Here is a 16881-nt window from a genome sequence, read left to right on the forward strand (position 1 = left end):
GCCCCTGCAGCCGCTGCGCCCGCGCTGTGCTGTCTGCTCTGGCAGCTGCGAGCGGTTGCGCAGCCAAAGCCTCCCCGGAGCCGGTGCCGAGCGCGGCGCCCGCAGGAGCACTGTCCCCACTTCTCAGCCACCCGGCCCACGGTGAGTGCCGCGGGCTCCTGCCCGGCCGTCGAAGCTCGGCCCGGCGCCCCACCGACGTACAGGAGAGCCGCCCGTCCAGCTCCCGCGCCGCGCTCGTCGCCACCCCGGGCCCCGGGAGGTCGAGAAGACAAGCCGTCTGCCCCGGGGAAACGGAGGCCGGCGTGGGCTTGGAGGAGCGGCCCTCGGAGCGCGGAAGCAGGACCCGGCGGGAGCGGGGTGCGCACTGCGCAGGGGCGGGGGGACCAGACCTCCCTGCCGCGGGGGGCGCGGGACTCCAGGACCACCGTCTGCCGGCGGCCCCCGGGATGCGCAGGGTGACCCCGCTCCTACCCGGTGCGCCATCCCCGGGGGAAGCCGCAGGTGGGCCGGGGCCGAGGACCTCCCCGCCCTGCTCCGAGACGCTCCGCGGGGTTTCCCAGCCAACCCTCCAGGGAGGAAGACGCCCCTAGAGCCCAGTTCCGTCCCCCTTCTGCCGATCCTGGCAGGACCCCTTGCTTTCTCCAAATCCCTCCAGACGTCTGGGTGGGTCCAAAAAAAATACACCCTCACCAGGTTTCCAAACTGCTCCAGAACCGAGCGCCCACCAATGAGAGAAGCACCCCGACAGAACTGGGGGGCCTGAGGTTCTCACGGGGAGCTTCGGGAAGAGGGGGGACGGAAGGGGCGAGAGGGGATGTCACTGAGAGAAGTGGGAGGGAGGAACGCCGCGTGAACAGGTGAGGGAAGACAGGTAAGAGGGGGCCGGCCTGGCCAAGTGGGAGGGGACCTCGGAGGATTTCATTTTAAATGCGTTCCTTCTAGAAGCATCTAGCTAGCCTCAAGCTTCAGAGCTCTTGGTCCACCTACAGAGTTGGTTACAATACAGATTCCCAGGTCCCTCCCTGGGGATTAAGTGGGGATGAGACCCTAATATTTGTAATGGGCATGCCAGGTGATTTGCAATGAGGCACTGCAGCTGTGCTGTGTGCAGGGGAGCACTGTGTGCAGAGTCAATGAGGACAGGGAGAGGTGGGAGCCGGGAATCCTATAGGAAGAGTGAGAGGGGTCAGGTGGGGGCTGGGCTGGGAAGAGAAGACCAACAGGGCAGCAGGGACAGCTAGCTGGTGGGGCCAGACATCCTGCCACCCCCTTACACATGCCCACGGCGGCATCAGTGGACCCCCGACCCCTAAGTCTCCAGGAACTGATTTCAGTAAGAAGGCCCCAGCACCCTGAAAGTGTTTATTCACTCCAAGGGTGGCCAGCTAGCCACTGAGGACTCTGACTAGAGAGAGAGCTGGCCCTCCAGTTCAGCTCAGCTGCGCCAGACCTACCTGCTTCAGTGCCACCCTGGCTCCCCAGTGGGCTAGCAGGAGACAGCTTGGCGTTGAGCCCTGGGCTCAAGGCCTGGCTCAGGGCAGCTCACCCCAGCCCTGGGATGTGAAATGGGACAGTGACATCCACTTTGCAAATTATAATTTCCCATTCAACCCTGGGCCTTGGGCACAGCCCGGGAACACAGCAGGCCTGTCACTTTCAGCTGGGCCCAGTGCCTGTGTGGCGTTCAGCTCCTTGGCCCGCGTCACTTTGTTCGTTGGATAAATGGGAACTGGTGGCCAGGCACACGCAGGGGTACAGGCATGTCCTGCTCTGAGCAGCCGGCCAGACCTGGGACCGAGAAATGGAGAGCTCAGGAAGGAGTCCCATGGGGCCCGTCAGACAGATGGGGGGTCCCCTGCAGCCCTGTACCCAGCTCACTATGCCCTGTACAGGCTGAGGGCCCCTGTAGCCAGTGACTGCTTCCTGGGGGTCAGCCACATGCCCACTGTCAAAGGCAGCTCTGGGGGAGGTGCTGGCTGGCTCCCAGGCTGTTGGGTGCAGTGAGGTCATCACTGCTCAGGCGGCCCAGGGTTTCCAGGGGAACAAAGGGAATTTCTGGGCTCGGGATGAGCCATCTCTCCTGGACCCCTGCACCCAGACGCCACTATTGCCCCATCCTGGCAATGGGCTGAGGAAAGGAGCAGGGAGGGGCCGCGCAGCACAGGGGAAGGCCAGCCCATCTGGATGGACCCCAAGACTCAAGCCGAGCCAAGAGCTTAGCGCTCGGACACCAGAGCTGGGGAGACCTCGACTCCATTCCGGGCCTCCTGCTGGCTCTGTGGCCTTGGGTGGGTTCCTAACCCCGGGACCTCAGTTTCCTCATCTAGGTGGGGGAGCGGAGTGGCACCCCCTCTCCAGGGCTGGTCTGAGGATTATCAGGGGAGGTGGCCTGCCTTGCCTTGAACATTTCGTTCTCACAGAGAAAGCCCCCAACCCTGCAGCTCAGGCCACTTGGCTCCTGCGTCATCTTCATCTCTGGGAATGTGAGCCCTGGAGCCCCTGTCACATGCAGACGCAGCTGGTGGTTGCCGTGGCAACAGCTAAAGCAGTGGCTGCTCCCTGGCTTTGGGGGTCTGTGGGGGGAGCAGCCTCTTCCACTCAGCTAGAGAGGAAAAGGGGGCCCGTGAGGCCTAGCCCCCTCGGGACCTCACTGCCAGCTGTAGGGTGACAGCTTCGGGAAGTGCGTGCAGAGGCTGCGGAGCCCCCATCTTGGGTAGAGGCCCCCAGGGGCAGGCGCTGACAGGTATGGTGGGGGGAGCTCATGGGGGCTGAGCCACCTGCCTTCCCTGTCCCAGCTCTCGTGTCTGGCCAGATGAGACCCTCTGAGCCCAGTGTCCCCTGGGCACCACAGGTCCAGGGTTGGAGGATCAGGGAACAGGACGAGGAGCTGAGAGCTGGTGGGGGTCGCAGACCAGGGATGGCAGCCTGGGCCCACCCAGAGACAGACCTGGTTTGCTCAAAAAGTCTGTTTAGGACCCACAAGGTGGCAGGTGTGCCTGGCCCTGGCTCTCCCAGCAGAACATGAGTCCAGGAAGGGGCAGTGCTGGTAAACAGAGACTTGCACAAGCACAGGCCCAGCCCCTGAGCAGCGGGCACACAGGGCAGGGGCGGGTCTCACCTGGCTCTCCCATTGCTAAGTGCCTGTGAGATCAGGGCAAGTAGAGTTGGATCTGGCTGGGTCCCCATTTCCTATTTTGTCAAATGAAAATGGCAGGCTCAGGCTGATGTGCCTGGCCCTGTGGGGGCGGGGGGGTGCTCAAGAGTGGACAATGAGGGGACCCAGACAGTGGGAAGGCCCCCAGGTGGGCCGAGGGGAGCACGGTGCGTCCTGCACAAGAGGCCAGCAAGCCTGGGGCAGGGAGCCCGAGTGGTGGCACCAAGTGGCAGAGGTGGCCCAGGAAAGGGTCTTCACTTTGCCCTGATGGTTTTCAACGGGGGAACAGAAGACCACCCTGGGGATCCAGGGGGCCCAGGGCCGGAGGTTGTTGCCTGACCCAGGGCCGAGGTGGGTGCCTGGGCCAGGCCATGGGGTGGAAGAGGCAGGCTCAGGGGCCCTTGGTGGCTTAGCTATCATCTTGCCCTTCCCAGCGGGGTCTGCAGGGGACACTGAGACACCTGGAGGCTGTGTGTGGGTGTAACAGCAAAGGCTGGTCAGGCCGGGGGAACTGGAGTTGGCAGTGAGAGCCGCTTGCCCCTCAGGGGCATCCCAGGGCCTAGCCACCTGGACAGGAAGGTGTCCCCAGAGCAGGGCCTACTCCTCTTTTGGCAAGTGTGGGTTGTGGGGCCACAGCTCCCGCTCACTCTCCTGTCCGGCTCCAATTGCCCATGTTGCCATGGCAGCTGAGCCACCACGTAGCATCCTGCCTGGAGCAGCCCAGATACCACACTGGGACGGAAAGGGATCCTCTGTGTTGAGTGAGGAATGGGCCCCGGGCATCCCCTGAAGCCAGCTCAGTACTAGTCATTCTGGTCTGGGTGGCCAGAACCTGTGGGAAGGGATAGGGCTTGGACTGAGCAAGTCTGCAGCCCTGTGAGGGGCTGGAGCCCCTGACCCCAGCAGTGGGCACCTCTGAGTAACGGGGGACACCTCAGTCATTGCTCAGGGTGGCATCTGATTTGATCATTGGGGACAGTATGGCGACACCAGCGAATGAGCAAGTGGCCCGACCGGAGGCTGTGGCTGTGCTCTCTGCCCGCAGGCCACCCACCATGTCCACCTTGCTGGAGATCAAGAGCAGCGTGCTCAGGCAGGTGCAGGTGTGCCCATCCTTCCGCCGGAGGACTGAGGAGGAGCCGGCGAGCAGCAGCACCGAAGTGCCGGAGCCCGCGGCTGGGGCCTGGTGGGTACCCCACAGCCCGCTCCGCATGGTCACGGTCACCTGCACCGGGACCCCCCTTCCTTCGCTGACCTCACACACCAGCTGCCCAGCATGGCCCCTGGGGGGAGCCCAGGAGGCTCTGAACCCAAGGCCATGGGGGGCATCATACCTCACCCCCAGACATGCAGAGACCCTTGAGTCGTGTGGGCCGGCACGTGCTGTGAGCTGTAGCTTCGGGGAGGGTCTGCTGACCCCGAGTCTGGGCTTTCTTGGCAGGAAACCCGGAGATGGTGTGGAGTTCTTTGCCCAGATGCGCCTCATCCTGAAGAAGGGGGAAAGCAGACAGGGCCTGCCATGCCCCGAGGTGCGGATAGCACGGGCACTGCTGCCTGGCATGGGGTGCTGGGCCAGGCCTCCCCACCTGCCCCTCCGCCCTCCACTCCCTCCCTCCCTGGAGCACTCTGCGCCCCACTGGCCCCGGGAGCCACAGAGGCCCTCACCCGGTGCCCTTCACAGGTCCTCCTGCGCAGTAGCTCCCCAGCCCCCACAGAGCCCATGGACCCCAGCCGTGGCCTTAGAGCCCTGACCCAAGAGGAGGTAAGGGGCAAGGGGGCCTGGCCCCAGGAGGGGCTGTAAGTACCTCTGTGTGCCAGACTTAGGGTCTGGGGTGGGTGGGCCAGGCCTCCCCATGGAAGCGAACAGAGATCAGGGGTGAGGAGGGACCCCCAGTGGAGGGCCTGCTAGGTGCAAAGGCACAGAGGCAGGGATTGGGCTCTGCCAGTGGGAGGAGCTGCTGGGGGCTGGGCACACAGGGTGGACTCGAGGAGCCTGAGACCCCCTGTGTCCAGAGCCCGGGGCTGAGGAGAGACAGGGACAGGGTGGACGGGACTCAGCATGTGCTCCCCTCCCCACCTGCAGGTGGAGATGCTCTATGAGGAAGCCTTGTACACAGTCCTTTACCGCGCAGGGACCATGGGCCCCGACCAGGTGGATGACCAGGGGGCCCTACTGAGCTACCTGCAGCAGGTGAGCCCCATTGGCCCCACCCACCCTCCTGGCCTGGCCCCTCCCCATCTCTGGGGAGGACTGAGGCACTTTCCCCCACGTGCTTATGTCACTATCACCTGAACAACACACACAGATTTGCCCCATGTACACAAGACACACACACACACACACACATGCACAGGCAGACACAAACGGGCTGATAGGCATGCCCAGAAAGATGGAGTGATGGACGGACACACAGACACATTCAAACAGAAGAACACAAAAACAGACAGATGAACACAGAGACAAATATAAACAACACAGGAAAGGACAGGTAGACAGATATAGGACATACAGAGAAGGATGGACAGACAGACACACAGAAAAAAAGTAGAAAGGACAAACCAACAGATGGACAGACACCTTTATTCCTCACTTGTGTGTGCTCCCCCAACCCCGTGAGGCCCCCAGGACAATAGCCAGCACTGCTTCAGCGGAACCTGGGCCCTCACACCTGCCTGCCCTGTGCAGGTGTTCGGCACCAGCCCCGAGGAACATGCTGAGGCCATGGAGCGTGTGAAGAAGGCCAAGGTGAGGCTGCCGCCCACCTGGGCAGACGCTGACCAGTGCAGTGCTCGTGTGCGGGGGCTCGGGGTGGAGGGGGCACAGGGCTGGGTACACGCTGACCCCCGAGAGGCCCTCACACCCCCACCCACCCACAGGCTCCCACATATGCCCTGAAAGTCTCCGTCATGCGTGCCAAGAACTTGCTGGCCAAAGACCCCAACGGTGAGTGGGGTTGGCTAGCTCAGCCGGGACGTTGGCTAGCTCAGGTCTGGGGGTCACGGGAGGGCCTGGGGTCAGGGGTCAGGGGCTGAGACACCTGCCATGTCCCAGGTTTCAGTGACCCGTACTGCATGTTGGGCATCCTGCCGGCCTCAGGCACCCTGAGGGAGCCGGGCCCACACAAGGAGCAGCGCTTCAGCTTCCGCAAGGGCAGCAAGCGTAGTGGTCCACTGCCGGCCAAGTGCATCCAGGTCACTGAGGTCAAGAGCAGCACCCTGAACCCTGTGTGGAAGGAGCACTTCCTCTTGTAAGGCCCCTTGTCCAGCTGGATGGCAGGGTGGTTGGGCAGGGTCTGCTGCGGTGCCAGGCTGGTCCTGGGGTTGCATGTGGCAGCTGTGCCTGTATGCAGTCTCAGTGCCTGCCCCAGGGAACTGAGGGGCTGGTCCTATGCCCATTTTTCAGAGGAAGAGACTGAGGCTCAGAAATGGTCCCTGCCCCAGCTCCGGGCAGAGGATCACCTGGACCCTAAAGGGTATCTCTCTGTTCTCCTTATAGTGAGATTGAGGATGTCAGCACCGACCAGCTGCACCTGGACATCTGGTATAGGCCCCTGTGCCCTGCAGGGCAGGGGATGTGGGCGCCTCTGGTCTGGGGAGAGCGGGAGGAGGCAGTCAGGGCCAGGCTGGGCTCCAGACCAGCCAGGTACCCCCACCTCGCCCCACCCTTAGGGATCATGATGATGATGTGTCCCTGGTGGAAGCATGCAGGAAGCTGAATGAAGTCATTGGCCTAAAAGGCATGAGCAGGTATGGCAGGTGGGACCCTTGTGCTCCTGACACTCACAGCTCGGCCACAGGGGCCAGCAGGTGGTGGCTCCTCAGGGACCTCAGGTGTGACGCCCACCCTACCGCCCCCAGGTATTTCAAACAGATTGTCAAGTCTGCCCGCACAAATGGGACAGCAGGGCCCACGGAGGACCACACCGATGACTTCCTGGGGTGCCTCAACATACCCATCCGGGTGAGTGGCTGTCGGGGCGTCACTCATGGAACACCTGCTCATGGGTGCCCCGCCTTCCTGGGATACCACTGCTGGCTATGTCCTGTGATGCCCCCAACAGTCTCCCATCTTTCTGGGGCTGGGGGGGCACCATGCTGGGAGAAGTGGGGGAGGGACAGCCTCCAGGGGTCCAGGCACCCCTAAGCGCTCCCTGTGCTGGTTACCCGTGTTCAGTGGGAAGCGGAGGCCTGTTTTCTCCCCACGGTCCTGCGGACAGTCTGTGCGGGAGGAAGAGGGAGGCAGAATCGCCAATCTGAACCCCCTTTCCCCAGGAGGTGCCCGTGGCTGGTGAGGACCGCTGGTTCAAACTGGAACCGCGCTCCAGCGCCTCCCGCGTGCAGGGGGACTGCCAGCTGGTCCTCAAGCTGATCACCACACAGGTGGGAAGCCAAGGGGGACCCCCGGCCTGCGGCCCTGCGCCCCAGCCCATGGGCTTGGGCAGGGCTGGTGACCGGCGGGCCCTGCGTTCCAGAGGGACACGAGCATGAGCCAGCGCGGGCGCTCGGGCTTCCTGTCCTACCTGCTGCTGCTCAGCCGTCTGCTGCAGTTCGAGCACCAAGCCGAGGAGGTAGCGCCGCCCTCGGGCCCCGGGGGCAGCCAAGCGCGGCGTGCGGAGGGTGAGAGGGGGAGGCCGGGGACCTGGGGGACGAGAGGGGATGGGGGTCTCCCGCCTCCACCCACGCCCGGCCCGTCCCCCAGCCCAACTCGAGCAGCTGGCGCGGTGAGCTCAGCGGGCCTGCGGCCACCGTGCTCTGCCTGCACGGCGCCCAGAGCAACCTGTCGGCGCTGCAGCTGGCTGTGCTGTGAGTGGGCGAGGCCGCGACGCAAGAGGGCAGGGCCCCGACGGGGCGGAAGGGCGGTGGGAGGGGCGGAGCCTCAGCGAGCGAAACTGCAAGTACATGGGCGGGGCCGTGTCGCGAGAGGCGGGGCACTGGAGGGGCGGGTCTCGGAAAGGGGCTGTGCTGTGAGTTGGAGGGGCGCCGGTTTCCTCCTGGTCCCGGCCCCAAGGCCGCTGCCCTGACCCTGGGCTGGGGCCCTGCAGGCACTGGCAGGTCAGCAGCCGCCACCATCAGACGCGCACCCTGGACTACGGCTACCTGCTGGGGCTGCTGGAAGATATGCAGGCACACTGGGAAGAGGCGGCCTCGCTGCCCCAGGAGCAGGTGGGCTCGGCTGAAAATGCTGTTTCTGGGGCGTGTGCTGTGGAGCTGCTCGGGCTGGGGCAGGCAGGGACGGCCAGAGTCCTGCCCTGGTGGGATGCACAGCTTGCGGGTGCGGTAGGTGGTTAAAAACAAACGGACAAACTGCGGGACCTAGGAGAGGGCACGTGCTGTGCGGTCCCAGGATCGGGTGTGCGATACCTTGATGGAGTCCCGAGGGAGGGAGGCCGTGCCGCTTCAGCCCCGCGAGCAACAGAGGGAGTGGGCCAGCTCGCAGGAGGCACAGCTGGTGGTGCAAAGGCCCTGAGGGCGTCTGTGTCTCCAGGGGGAGCTGCGGAGGCAGGGGCTGGAGAGGTCATCACTGCAAGGCCAGTGGGGTTGGAGGTGGTGGTAGGGAGGGTGCTCCTCAGGGCAGAGCCTTGTAGACTGGCTGGTTCTGCCGTGGAGCGGGCACTCAGGAGTCAGTTCTTAAGGGCCCTGTCCCCCAGGAGGAGGGACTGGCAGACAGCTTCTCCGCCTTCTCTGAGTTTGGGCTTCGGTTGCTGCGCCAGCTCCGAGACTACTTCCCTGCCACCAACAGCACAGCCGTCTACCGCCTGGAGCTGCTGTTGAAGTGGGTGCAGCCGCTGGCACGAGGGGTGGGGGTGGGGTAGGGGTAGGGGACTGGGAGGGGCACCCCCAGGCAGTGGGTGACCGGTCGCCCAGGTGTCTTGGCAAGCTGCAGCTCTTCCAGCCTTCCTTTGAGATCTGCCCCTTCGAGACGGAGCTAAACATGGACATTGCTGCTGCCCTGAAGGTGTGTCTGGTAGCTTGGTCTGGGCTAACTGCTCCGGCCCTGCCCGTGCCCCTGCCCCCGCCTGGACCTGCTGTACCACACACACTTTATTGTCCTTCTTCCCTACACCCCCAGTCAGTGGGTGACCGGTCGCCCAGGTGTCTTGGCAAGCTGCAGCTCTTCCAGCCTTCCTTTGAGATCTGCCCCTTCGAGACGGAGCTAAACATGGACATTGCTGCTGCCCTGAAGGTGTGTCTGGTAGCTTGGTCTGGGCTAACTGCTCCGGCCCTGCCCGTGCCCCTGCCCCCGCCTGGACCTGCTGTACCACACACACTTTATTGTCCTTCTTCCCTACCACCCACCACGCTGCCTTGGCGGCTTCCTTTGCAGAGAGGGAACCATGAATGGTTCGACAAGCTCCTGAACTCCCAGAGTCCTCGTGAGCAGGTGTGACTCAGGGGGGGCATGGGTCAGGGGGAGCAGGTGTGGCTCAGGGGAGGGGGGGCAGCATGTGGGTGCAGGCCAGAAAGTCAGTGTGCTGGGCTTCCTTGCAGCCGGGGCCACAGCGCCTTGCAGGGCTGGTCAAGCTGGCTGACACTGTCTACGAGGATCTGCAGTCCTGCTATGGCATCTATGCCAGCCTCTTCCACAGGTGGGGCCAGCGCTCTCCCTGCTGCCCCTGCATCCAGCCCCTCAAGTGCTGCTGCTGGGCTGGGGAGCAGGGAGAGCAGATGTCTGAGGTGTGTCCTTTGCAGCATCATCAAGATCGACTTCTTCACCCTCACCTTTCGGCAGCTGGAGCGTCTGGTGAGGAGGTCGCCTGGGGAGAGCCCCCTGGCTGGGAAGGGACCTGGGTTTCCTGTTGTTGGCAGTCTGACTCCACCCTCCTGGGCAGGTGGCTGAAGAGGCATGGGTGCTGACGGAGGAGCTGAGCCCGAAGATGACCCTCGAGGTGGCCTCAGGGCTTTTTGAGCTCTACCTGACCCTGGCAGACATCCAGCGCTTCTGGAGCAGCATCCCGGGCCGGTGGGTGTCCTGCCCCCACCTGTCCTCCAGTCTCCTCTAGGAGGACTCTGTGCAAGAGACTCTCCTCGGGGCCTCCTTAGGCTAGGAACCTGGGACATGTTGGCTCAAGGTGTCTGAGTTGGGGTGAGCTCTGACTGCTGGCCTCCCACTGCAGGGACAGCCGCTCCCTTGCCCTGGCTGGCATCCATGCCCCATTCCTGCCTGCTGTGAAGCTTTGGCTGCAGGTGCTGCGGGACCAAGCCAGGTGGAGGCTTCAGGGAGCCGTGGATGTGGACACGGTGAGTGAGCACCCAGACCTGAGGGTGCTGGGCTCATCCAGGGCACCCTCACAACCAAGGCTTCCCCCTGCTTCCTAGCTGGAGCCTATGGATTCCTCCTCCAAGCACAGCAGCTCCGCAGCCACTGCAAGCCTCTGCTTCAGCCACATCCAGGAGCTGTGGGCCCGCCTGGCATGGCCAGACCCTGCCCAGGCCCAGGGGCTGGGCACCCAGCTCAGCCAGGTGGGGACTCCCAAGAGGAGATCGGGGTCTAGAGGGGCAACAGGGCCAGGGGACATGTCCCACAGCTCCTGAGCCCCTATCTTCCACCCCAGGACCTGTGTGAAGCCGCCCTCTTCTACACAGAGCTGCTGCGGAAGAAGGTGGACACTCAGCCTGGGGCAGCAGGCGAGGCAGTGAGCGAGCCAGTGAGCCGATGGGCGGGGAGGGGCCAGTTGCGGGGAGGAGGAGGCATGGTGGGGCCACCACCTGACTGCCAACCCACACATGTCCGGCACACCTCCCCAGCTCTGCGTGGTCCTCAACGACGTGGAGCTCCTGCGCAAGGCTGCTGGCCAGGCGCTACGTGGCCTGGCGTGGCCGGAGGGGGCTCCAGGCCTTGAGGGTGTGCTCCCGCGTCCCCTGCTTAGCTGCATGCAGGCCCTGGATGAGGACCTGCAGCGGGAGGCCCGAACCGTGACGGCACACCTGACCTCCAAGGTGGGCAGGGATGGTGGGGCGGGACCTGGCTGCCCCCTCCCTGCACCCCAACTTGGTGCTGAACGCCGTCCTCCCACAGATGGTGGGTGACATCAGGAAGTACGTGCAGCACATCAGCCTCTCGCCTGACTCCATCCAGAACGAGGAGGTGAGTGCCCAGCCAGGTGAGGGCTTGGGCATGGTGGGGAATGCGTGTGTGGGGTGGGGGCCCAGGCTCAGTCCCAGCCTGAGGACCCTGCCTGCAGGCCATGGCCCCGCTCCTGAAGTACCTGGACGAGAAGCTGGCTCTGCTGAACGCCTCGCTGGTGAAGGAGAACCTGAGCAGGTATGGTACCGGGCAGGTGGAGCAGGGCTGGCCCAGTGTCCAGTCACAGATGCCGAGTGTCCCTACAGGGTGCTGGAGGCCCTCTGGGAGCTGCTGCTACAGGCTATTCTGCAGGCTCTGGGCGCAAACCGTGACGTGTCTGCTGACTTCTATGGGCGCTTCCACTTCACGCTGGAGGTAGGGCCATGTGGAAGAGCCCTTCCTGCTGCAGCTCCCAGTTCCTGGCTCCCCCCCAACCCCAGGCCCAGGGCGACAAGGCTGCTGACCCTTCCCAGCTGCCCTGCTGCACCGTGCTGGGATGCCAGGCCCTCCCTGGACACCCCTCCTTGGGGAACCCACCAGGGCAGCATCTCCTTCCCCCAGTCCACCTGTGTCAGAAGCACCTGGGCCACCTGTTAAGACAGCTATCTGGCCTCAGGCACCGACATTTTCCCAAGCTTCCTGGGGGCTTCTGATGTGCCCCAGGTGTGAGTGGCTCTGCCCTGGGCTCCCGAGAGCCCGAGCTGGGTGCTGCTCAAGGCTCCATTTGTCTCCACTCTCGGTCCCCAGCACCCACCTCACCCCTGATCTCTCTCCCTTCTTGCCCCGCCGCAGGCCCTGGTCAATTTTTTCCACGCTGAGGGCCAGGGTTTGCCCCTGGAGAGCCTGAGGGATGGAAGCTACAAGGTGAAGTTTGGCCCTGGGGCCTCTGACAGAGGAAGGGGGAGGGGTGGACGCCAGAGACCCAAGTTTGAGTTCATCCACGCCCCACACGTGAAATGGGGCCGTGAGGAGCTGCCGGCATCACCAGGGGCCTCCTCCTTCCTGCAGAGGCTGGAGGAGGAGCTGCGCTTGCACCAGTGCTCCACCCGGGAGTGCATCGAGCAGTACTACTTGGACAAGCTCAAGCAGGTAGTGCGGCCCAGGTGTGGGCACGAGGCCCCGCCTCCGGGAGTACCCGGGCTCCGGCTCACCGGCCCCCTGGCTTTTCCACAGAGGTCCCTGGAGCACAACCGGTTTGGGCGCCTGAGCGTCCGCTGCCACTACGAGGCGGCCGAACAGCGGCTGGTGGTGGAGGTGCTGCACGCCGCCGACCTGCTCCCCCTGGACGCCAACGGTGCGGGGGAGGGGTGCGGCGAGGCGGGGCTGGCGGGGACGGCGGCGTGGTCCGCTCACAACCGTGTCCCTAGGCCTGAGCGACCCCTTTGTGATCGTGGAGCTGGGCCCGCCGCACCTTTTCCCTCTGGTCCGCAGTCAGAGGACCCAGGTCAAGAGCCGGACGCTGCACCCCGTGTACGACGAGCTCTTCTACTTGTGAGTGTCCCTCCCTGCCCTGCCCGTCCGGAGCCCGGAGCAGGGTTCCAGGTGACCACCGCCCACCTCCCCCCGCCCCCAGCTCCGTGCCCGCAGAGGCCTGCCGCCGCCGGGGCGCCTGCGTGCTGTTCACCGTCATGGACCACGACTGGCTGTCCACCAACGACTTCGCGGGGGAGGCAGCCCTGGGCCTGGGCAGCATTGGCGGCGTCGCGAGGCCCCAGGTGGGAGGGAGCGCGAGGGCCGGGCAGCCGGTCACCCTGCACCTGCGCCGGCCCAGAGCCCAGGGTGAGTGAGGGGCGGGGCGGGGGCAGGGCTAAGGGCGGGGCCAGCCGGGGCTGACGCTGGCCCCGTCCCGTCCCCCCACCACCCGCCCGCAGTGAGATCGGCGCTTAGGATGCTGGAGGGCCGCAACAACAAGGAGGCGCAGGAGTTTGTCAAGAGACTCAAGGAGCTGGAGAAGTACATGGAGGCGGACCCCTGAGCCCCTGCGGCCGCCAGCCAGGCCCTCCCCAAGTCCCCGTGTTGTTCTCTCGCCGTGGTCAGCTTTGTGCAGCCGGGCTCATGGTGCCCCTTCCCCTGCTTCGTGGTGTGTATGCTGTGGCTGGACTCCCTGGGCTCCCTTTTGCCCTGGTCATGTCTCTGTGGTGTGTGCTGTGAACCTTCTGTGCCCAGTAAGCCCCACCCCACTGGATCAGCACGGCCGACTGGGCAAGGTCTGGCCAGCAGCTACCCACCCCCCCACCCTGGAGCAGAGAGAGCAGGCCTGGCCGCCAGGTGAGCTTCCCACCTTCCCTCAGGTTCCACAGCCACAGGGCAGGAGGGTGCTGGTCTTAAAGCAGGGCTCTCATGGGGCAGCCTTGCCCCCCAGGGGACATTAGGTGCTGCCTGGAGACATTTTTGGTAGTCAGTCACAACTGGGGAGTGGGTGAAGGCTGTGCTATTAGCACCCGTGGGTAGAGACTAGGCTTGACGTCCTGCCATGAACCCTCCCCCCCCCAACAAAGAATGGTTCACCCCTAAATGTCACCAGTGCTACAGGGGAGAGCCCTGTCCTAAAGGAAGTTCTGTCCTTGTCTCTCCAGGGCTGAGGCAAGGCCTCACTAGGTGGAAAGGCAGGAAGGTGCGTTTTGAGTCTGGACAATCCAGGTTTTGGGGGGAGAGGGTGAACATGTGCAGTGTCCCCCCCCTTCTCCAGGGACCCTCCACCCCAGAGGGCATGTGGAAGGTGGTTTGCCTGAGAGCTGCACAGGTCTCCAGTCCCCACCCAGCTGACAGGCCCAGGGTCTCTGGCTGAGGATGTCATTCAAGGCTGGTCAGTGTAAGGGGCTCCATGCCAACTGGCCAGCTATCTGGCATTTATTTTCACGAACGCATGGGTGCCCACACAAGACCTACCCCGCAGCCCCATCCCCACATCCCAGACCCTTCTAGGCAGGGTCTGCCTCACTAGAGGCTGAGGGTCCCCCCAAACCCCCAGGCCAAGCGCAGAGAAGCAGAGGCTCACACAGGGGTCTCCTTGGCTTGCAGCTTCATTGGGAGGGCTCTGAGGCAGGACCCAGAGCAAGGCCGGGTTAGAAGCACAGGGAGAAAACCCAGAGTCCAGTCCTGCTGGCAGCTGCAGGGGCTGAGGCAGGCCACCAGGCCTGTGTGTGTGTTCCCGCAAGTTCCACTGCCATCTCTAGATGTCCTCGTCACTCTGCCTCGGAAAATATACATGTCTGCAGCTTTCAGTCTCTCTGCCGTTTCTTGATTCCTTTCCAAATCTCTGTGGGGACGCTGGTCTCTGTCTCTTCAGGGCTGCTGCTGCTGCCTCCCCCGTCTTTGGGGTCAGGCCCAAGTTCCTCAGACTCCTCCTCGGTGTCACTGTCAGCCCTGTCTCTGGGCAGCCTGGGAGGGAGGGGTGCGTTCACTGGCCAGTCTGAGGTAACACCCCTCCCCACTCATTCACCAAAGCCCCTAAGCTGAGGACAGATTCCTATTCCCTGTCCTCTCAAAACTGAAATCCCTCCATCAGGACATCCACCTTCCCTTCTCCGCACTCAGAAAGGCATCCTGGTGTTGTTTAGGACACCACCCCACCCTGCAGCAGGAATGGCTGAGGCCAGAGGCGGAGGGGAGCCCTGGGTCTGAGCTGTCATGAAACTTGGGAAGCCCAAGGACCTACCGGGGGCCAGACACAGGCCTGTTGGGGTTTGCAAACTCTCGCCCTGAATCCACATCAAAGGGATCTGAATCGAGGAATCAAAGAGGAAAGCGACCTGTAGGTGAGCCTGGAGCAGAACCAAGCATCCCACAGCTGTGGCAGGAAGGTTCCCCCCAACCCCCAGGCTTCTCAAAGGAGGTGGCAGGCCTGGAGGGTGCTGGCTCCCACCCAGGGGGCTTGTGTCTGTGCCAGGCCTCACCGATTTCCTCCTCTTCCTCGGAGTGCTCCTTGGTGTGGGCCAGGAACTCCTGCTCTGCCTGCAGCACCTCCTCTGGGCCACTGCAGGCTGCATACTTGTCCAGGAGCTGGCGGTTCAGGTCTAGGAAGCCCTTGCCCCACTTGAACTTCCGTAGCAAAATGACAGCAAGGTCTGAAAAACCTGTTGGTGCAGGAAACAGGAATTCCAAGGATGTGGACAATCCCTCTCCTGTCACCCTTGCCGCTGGTTCCTTCTGTCCCAGGAACTAAAAGTCCCGCTGACACTTTCCCACGGTCCAGACAGCCCATGCCCACTCATGAGCCTCTGCCTCAGTAGCCCATTAAGTCCCTCTCCCCACAGGGAGTCTCACAGGGCCACCCACCTGGGCCTCCATGTGGACCATAAGGTCTCTGGGGGTGAGCTTTGGTAACAAAGGACTCTCAGGGCGGTGGTGCCCTGACAACGAGGGCCAAATACAGGTGCATGTAGGCCAGCGAAGTGTTCTGCCTCCACCTCAACCCCGCATGGCGAGGACTTAAGTGGGAGTTAGGATGAAACCTTGGCCATCTCCCCGTACATGGTCATGCTCCTCCTGGGACTTGCAGCAGAAAAAACACTGCTGGGAGCACAGCCAGACTCCAGGCTGCCAGGCCCTGACACTCACCCAGGATGCAGAAGGTGGCAGCAAAGGCCTCCACGCAGGAGAGCCTGCAAGGCCGGCCATAGTTCACAGGGTTGGCAGCCACCAGGTGGGGCAGGATCCGCAAGTGACTCCCTCGCATCTTCCCAAACGGAGTCTCATCCAGTCTGGCCCAGGAGCAGTCGATGACGGCGACCCCGGACTGTGCCACCAACTGTCTGCCAGGAGCAGCGTAGGGCTTGGTTCTGGGGTCAACTTGGTGCTGGCCCCACTGGGGATTCAGCGGCATCATTTCCCCATCCCAATGACCCCCAGGGACTCTCATGGGCCAAGCTTTTGAGGCAGCTGGGGGGGAGGTGTTCCTAGAGAAAGCTCATTTATTCACTCAACAAACGTTTATTGAAACCTGCGGCATCCTGGGCTTTGCCCTAGGTAATGGGGGCAAACTAGACAGATCAGTGCAAATAGGTGAGCCCTGAAAAGAAGGATGCGCCAGAGTAGGGGTCTCATTAAGAAAAGTCTCAGGAGGCACCCCGCCCTCCCCACCCCCACACCCTGTCCTCTCCCGCCTACCTGTCTGCAGGGGACACGTACTGGGAGCCCACGGGGCTGAGCACGAGGCCGCCGAACCTGTGGCCCAGACGTAGGCAGCGCACCAGTCCCAGGCGCGCCAGCTTGCGTCCGGTGCAGCGCCGGGGGTCGCAGTGGCCTAGCTCCCACATGGCCAGAATGCAGCGCCGGGGGCAGCAGTGGCCCAGCTCCCACATGGCCAGAGCGCAGGGCAGGTGCGCAGGGCCCGGGGCGCCCTCGTCCTCGGCCGCCTCTGGCTCCACGGACGCTACACCGGGCACAGAAGGGGACCCGGCCTCAGCCGCGGCTCCGCGACTTGACCCTGGGCCTCCGACCCCCGCCCCCGCTCCGGATCACGCCCCACTCACCGCGTAGCGCGGCGCCCACCTCCTCCGCGAAAGCCTCCAGAGAGCGGCCCGCGGGGCGCCGAGTGCGGCCACGTTCGGCCCCCGGCCCATGGGCTGCCCTGCGGCGGCCCATGGCTGGGAGCAAAGCCCGGGAGTCCCGCCCGCTCGCAACTTCTCAGGCAGCCGAGGCGCGCCTCTGCGCAGGAGTC

General features: G+C 63.9%; 2 protein-coding genes across 5 annotated transcripts; one reads left to right on the top strand and one right to left on the bottom strand.

Annotated features, from left to right (window-relative positions):
• The first annotated feature begins 41 nt into the window (after positions 1-41).
• BAIAP3 (BAI1 associated protein 3) lies at positions 42-14443 on the top strand. Of its 3 annotated transcripts, none has more exons than XM_024759559.1 (34): positions 42-141; positions 4200-4340; positions 4596-4683; positions 4836-4916; positions 5238-5345; positions 5841-5900; positions 6032-6098; positions 6207-6402; positions 6651-6695; positions 6824-6901; positions 7013-7115; positions 7427-7534; positions 7627-7722; positions 7854-7957; positions 8197-8317; positions 8803-8927; positions 9020-9110; positions 9480-9536; positions 9644-9741; positions 9845-9896; positions 9985-10115; positions 10270-10393; positions 10472-10615; positions 10708-10800; positions 10901-11092; positions 11172-11240; positions 11338-11417; positions 11486-11594; positions 12012-12083; positions 12228-12308; positions 12393-12513; positions 12587-12710; positions 12793-12998; positions 13091-14443. In XM_024759559.1, the coding sequence occupies exons 2-34, from the start codon at positions 4210-4212 to the stop codon at positions 13192-13194; spliced, it is 3459 nt and encodes a 1152-aa protein (XP_024615327.1). In that variant the 5' UTR covers positions 42-141; positions 4200-4209; the 3' UTR covers positions 13195-14443. The 3 variants fall into 3 exon arrangements, with proteins under 3 accessions (XP_024615327.1, XP_024615328.1, XP_024615329.1); XM_024759560.1 differs by having other exon boundaries at positions 8806-8927; XM_024759561.1 differs by having other exon boundaries at positions 12793-12934; positions 13091-13199.
• On the bottom strand, positions 14225-16872 carry TSR3 (TSR3 ribosome maturation factor). Of its 2 annotated transcripts, none has more exons than XM_024759565.1 (7): positions 16694-16872; positions 16489-16593; positions 16329-16443; positions 15780-15973; positions 15116-15295; positions 14878-14941; positions 14225-14600 (listed from the first exon to the last, which is right to left on the bottom strand). In XM_024759565.1, exons 1-7 carry the CDS (start codon positions 16803-16805, stop codon positions 14441-14443), a joined length of 930 nt encoding a protein of 309 aa, XP_024615333.1. In that variant the 5' UTR covers positions 16806-16872; the 3' UTR covers positions 14225-14440. The 2 variants fall into 2 exon arrangements, with proteins under 2 accessions (XP_024615333.1, XP_024615332.1); XM_024759564.1 differs by having other exon boundaries at positions 14227-14600; positions 16329-16464; positions 16510-16593.
• Between the last annotated feature and the right edge of the window lie 9 nt (positions 16873-16881).

This window comes from Neophocaena asiaeorientalis, unplaced genomic scaffold (assembly GCF_003031525.2).
Source record: "Neophocaena asiaeorientalis asiaeorientalis breed wild unplaced genomic scaffold, Neophocaena_asiaeorientalis_V1.1 scaffold254, whole genome shotgun sequence".
Lineage (NCBI taxonomy): Eukaryota > Metazoa > Chordata > Mammalia > Artiodactyla > Phocoenidae > Neophocaena > Neophocaena asiaeorientalis.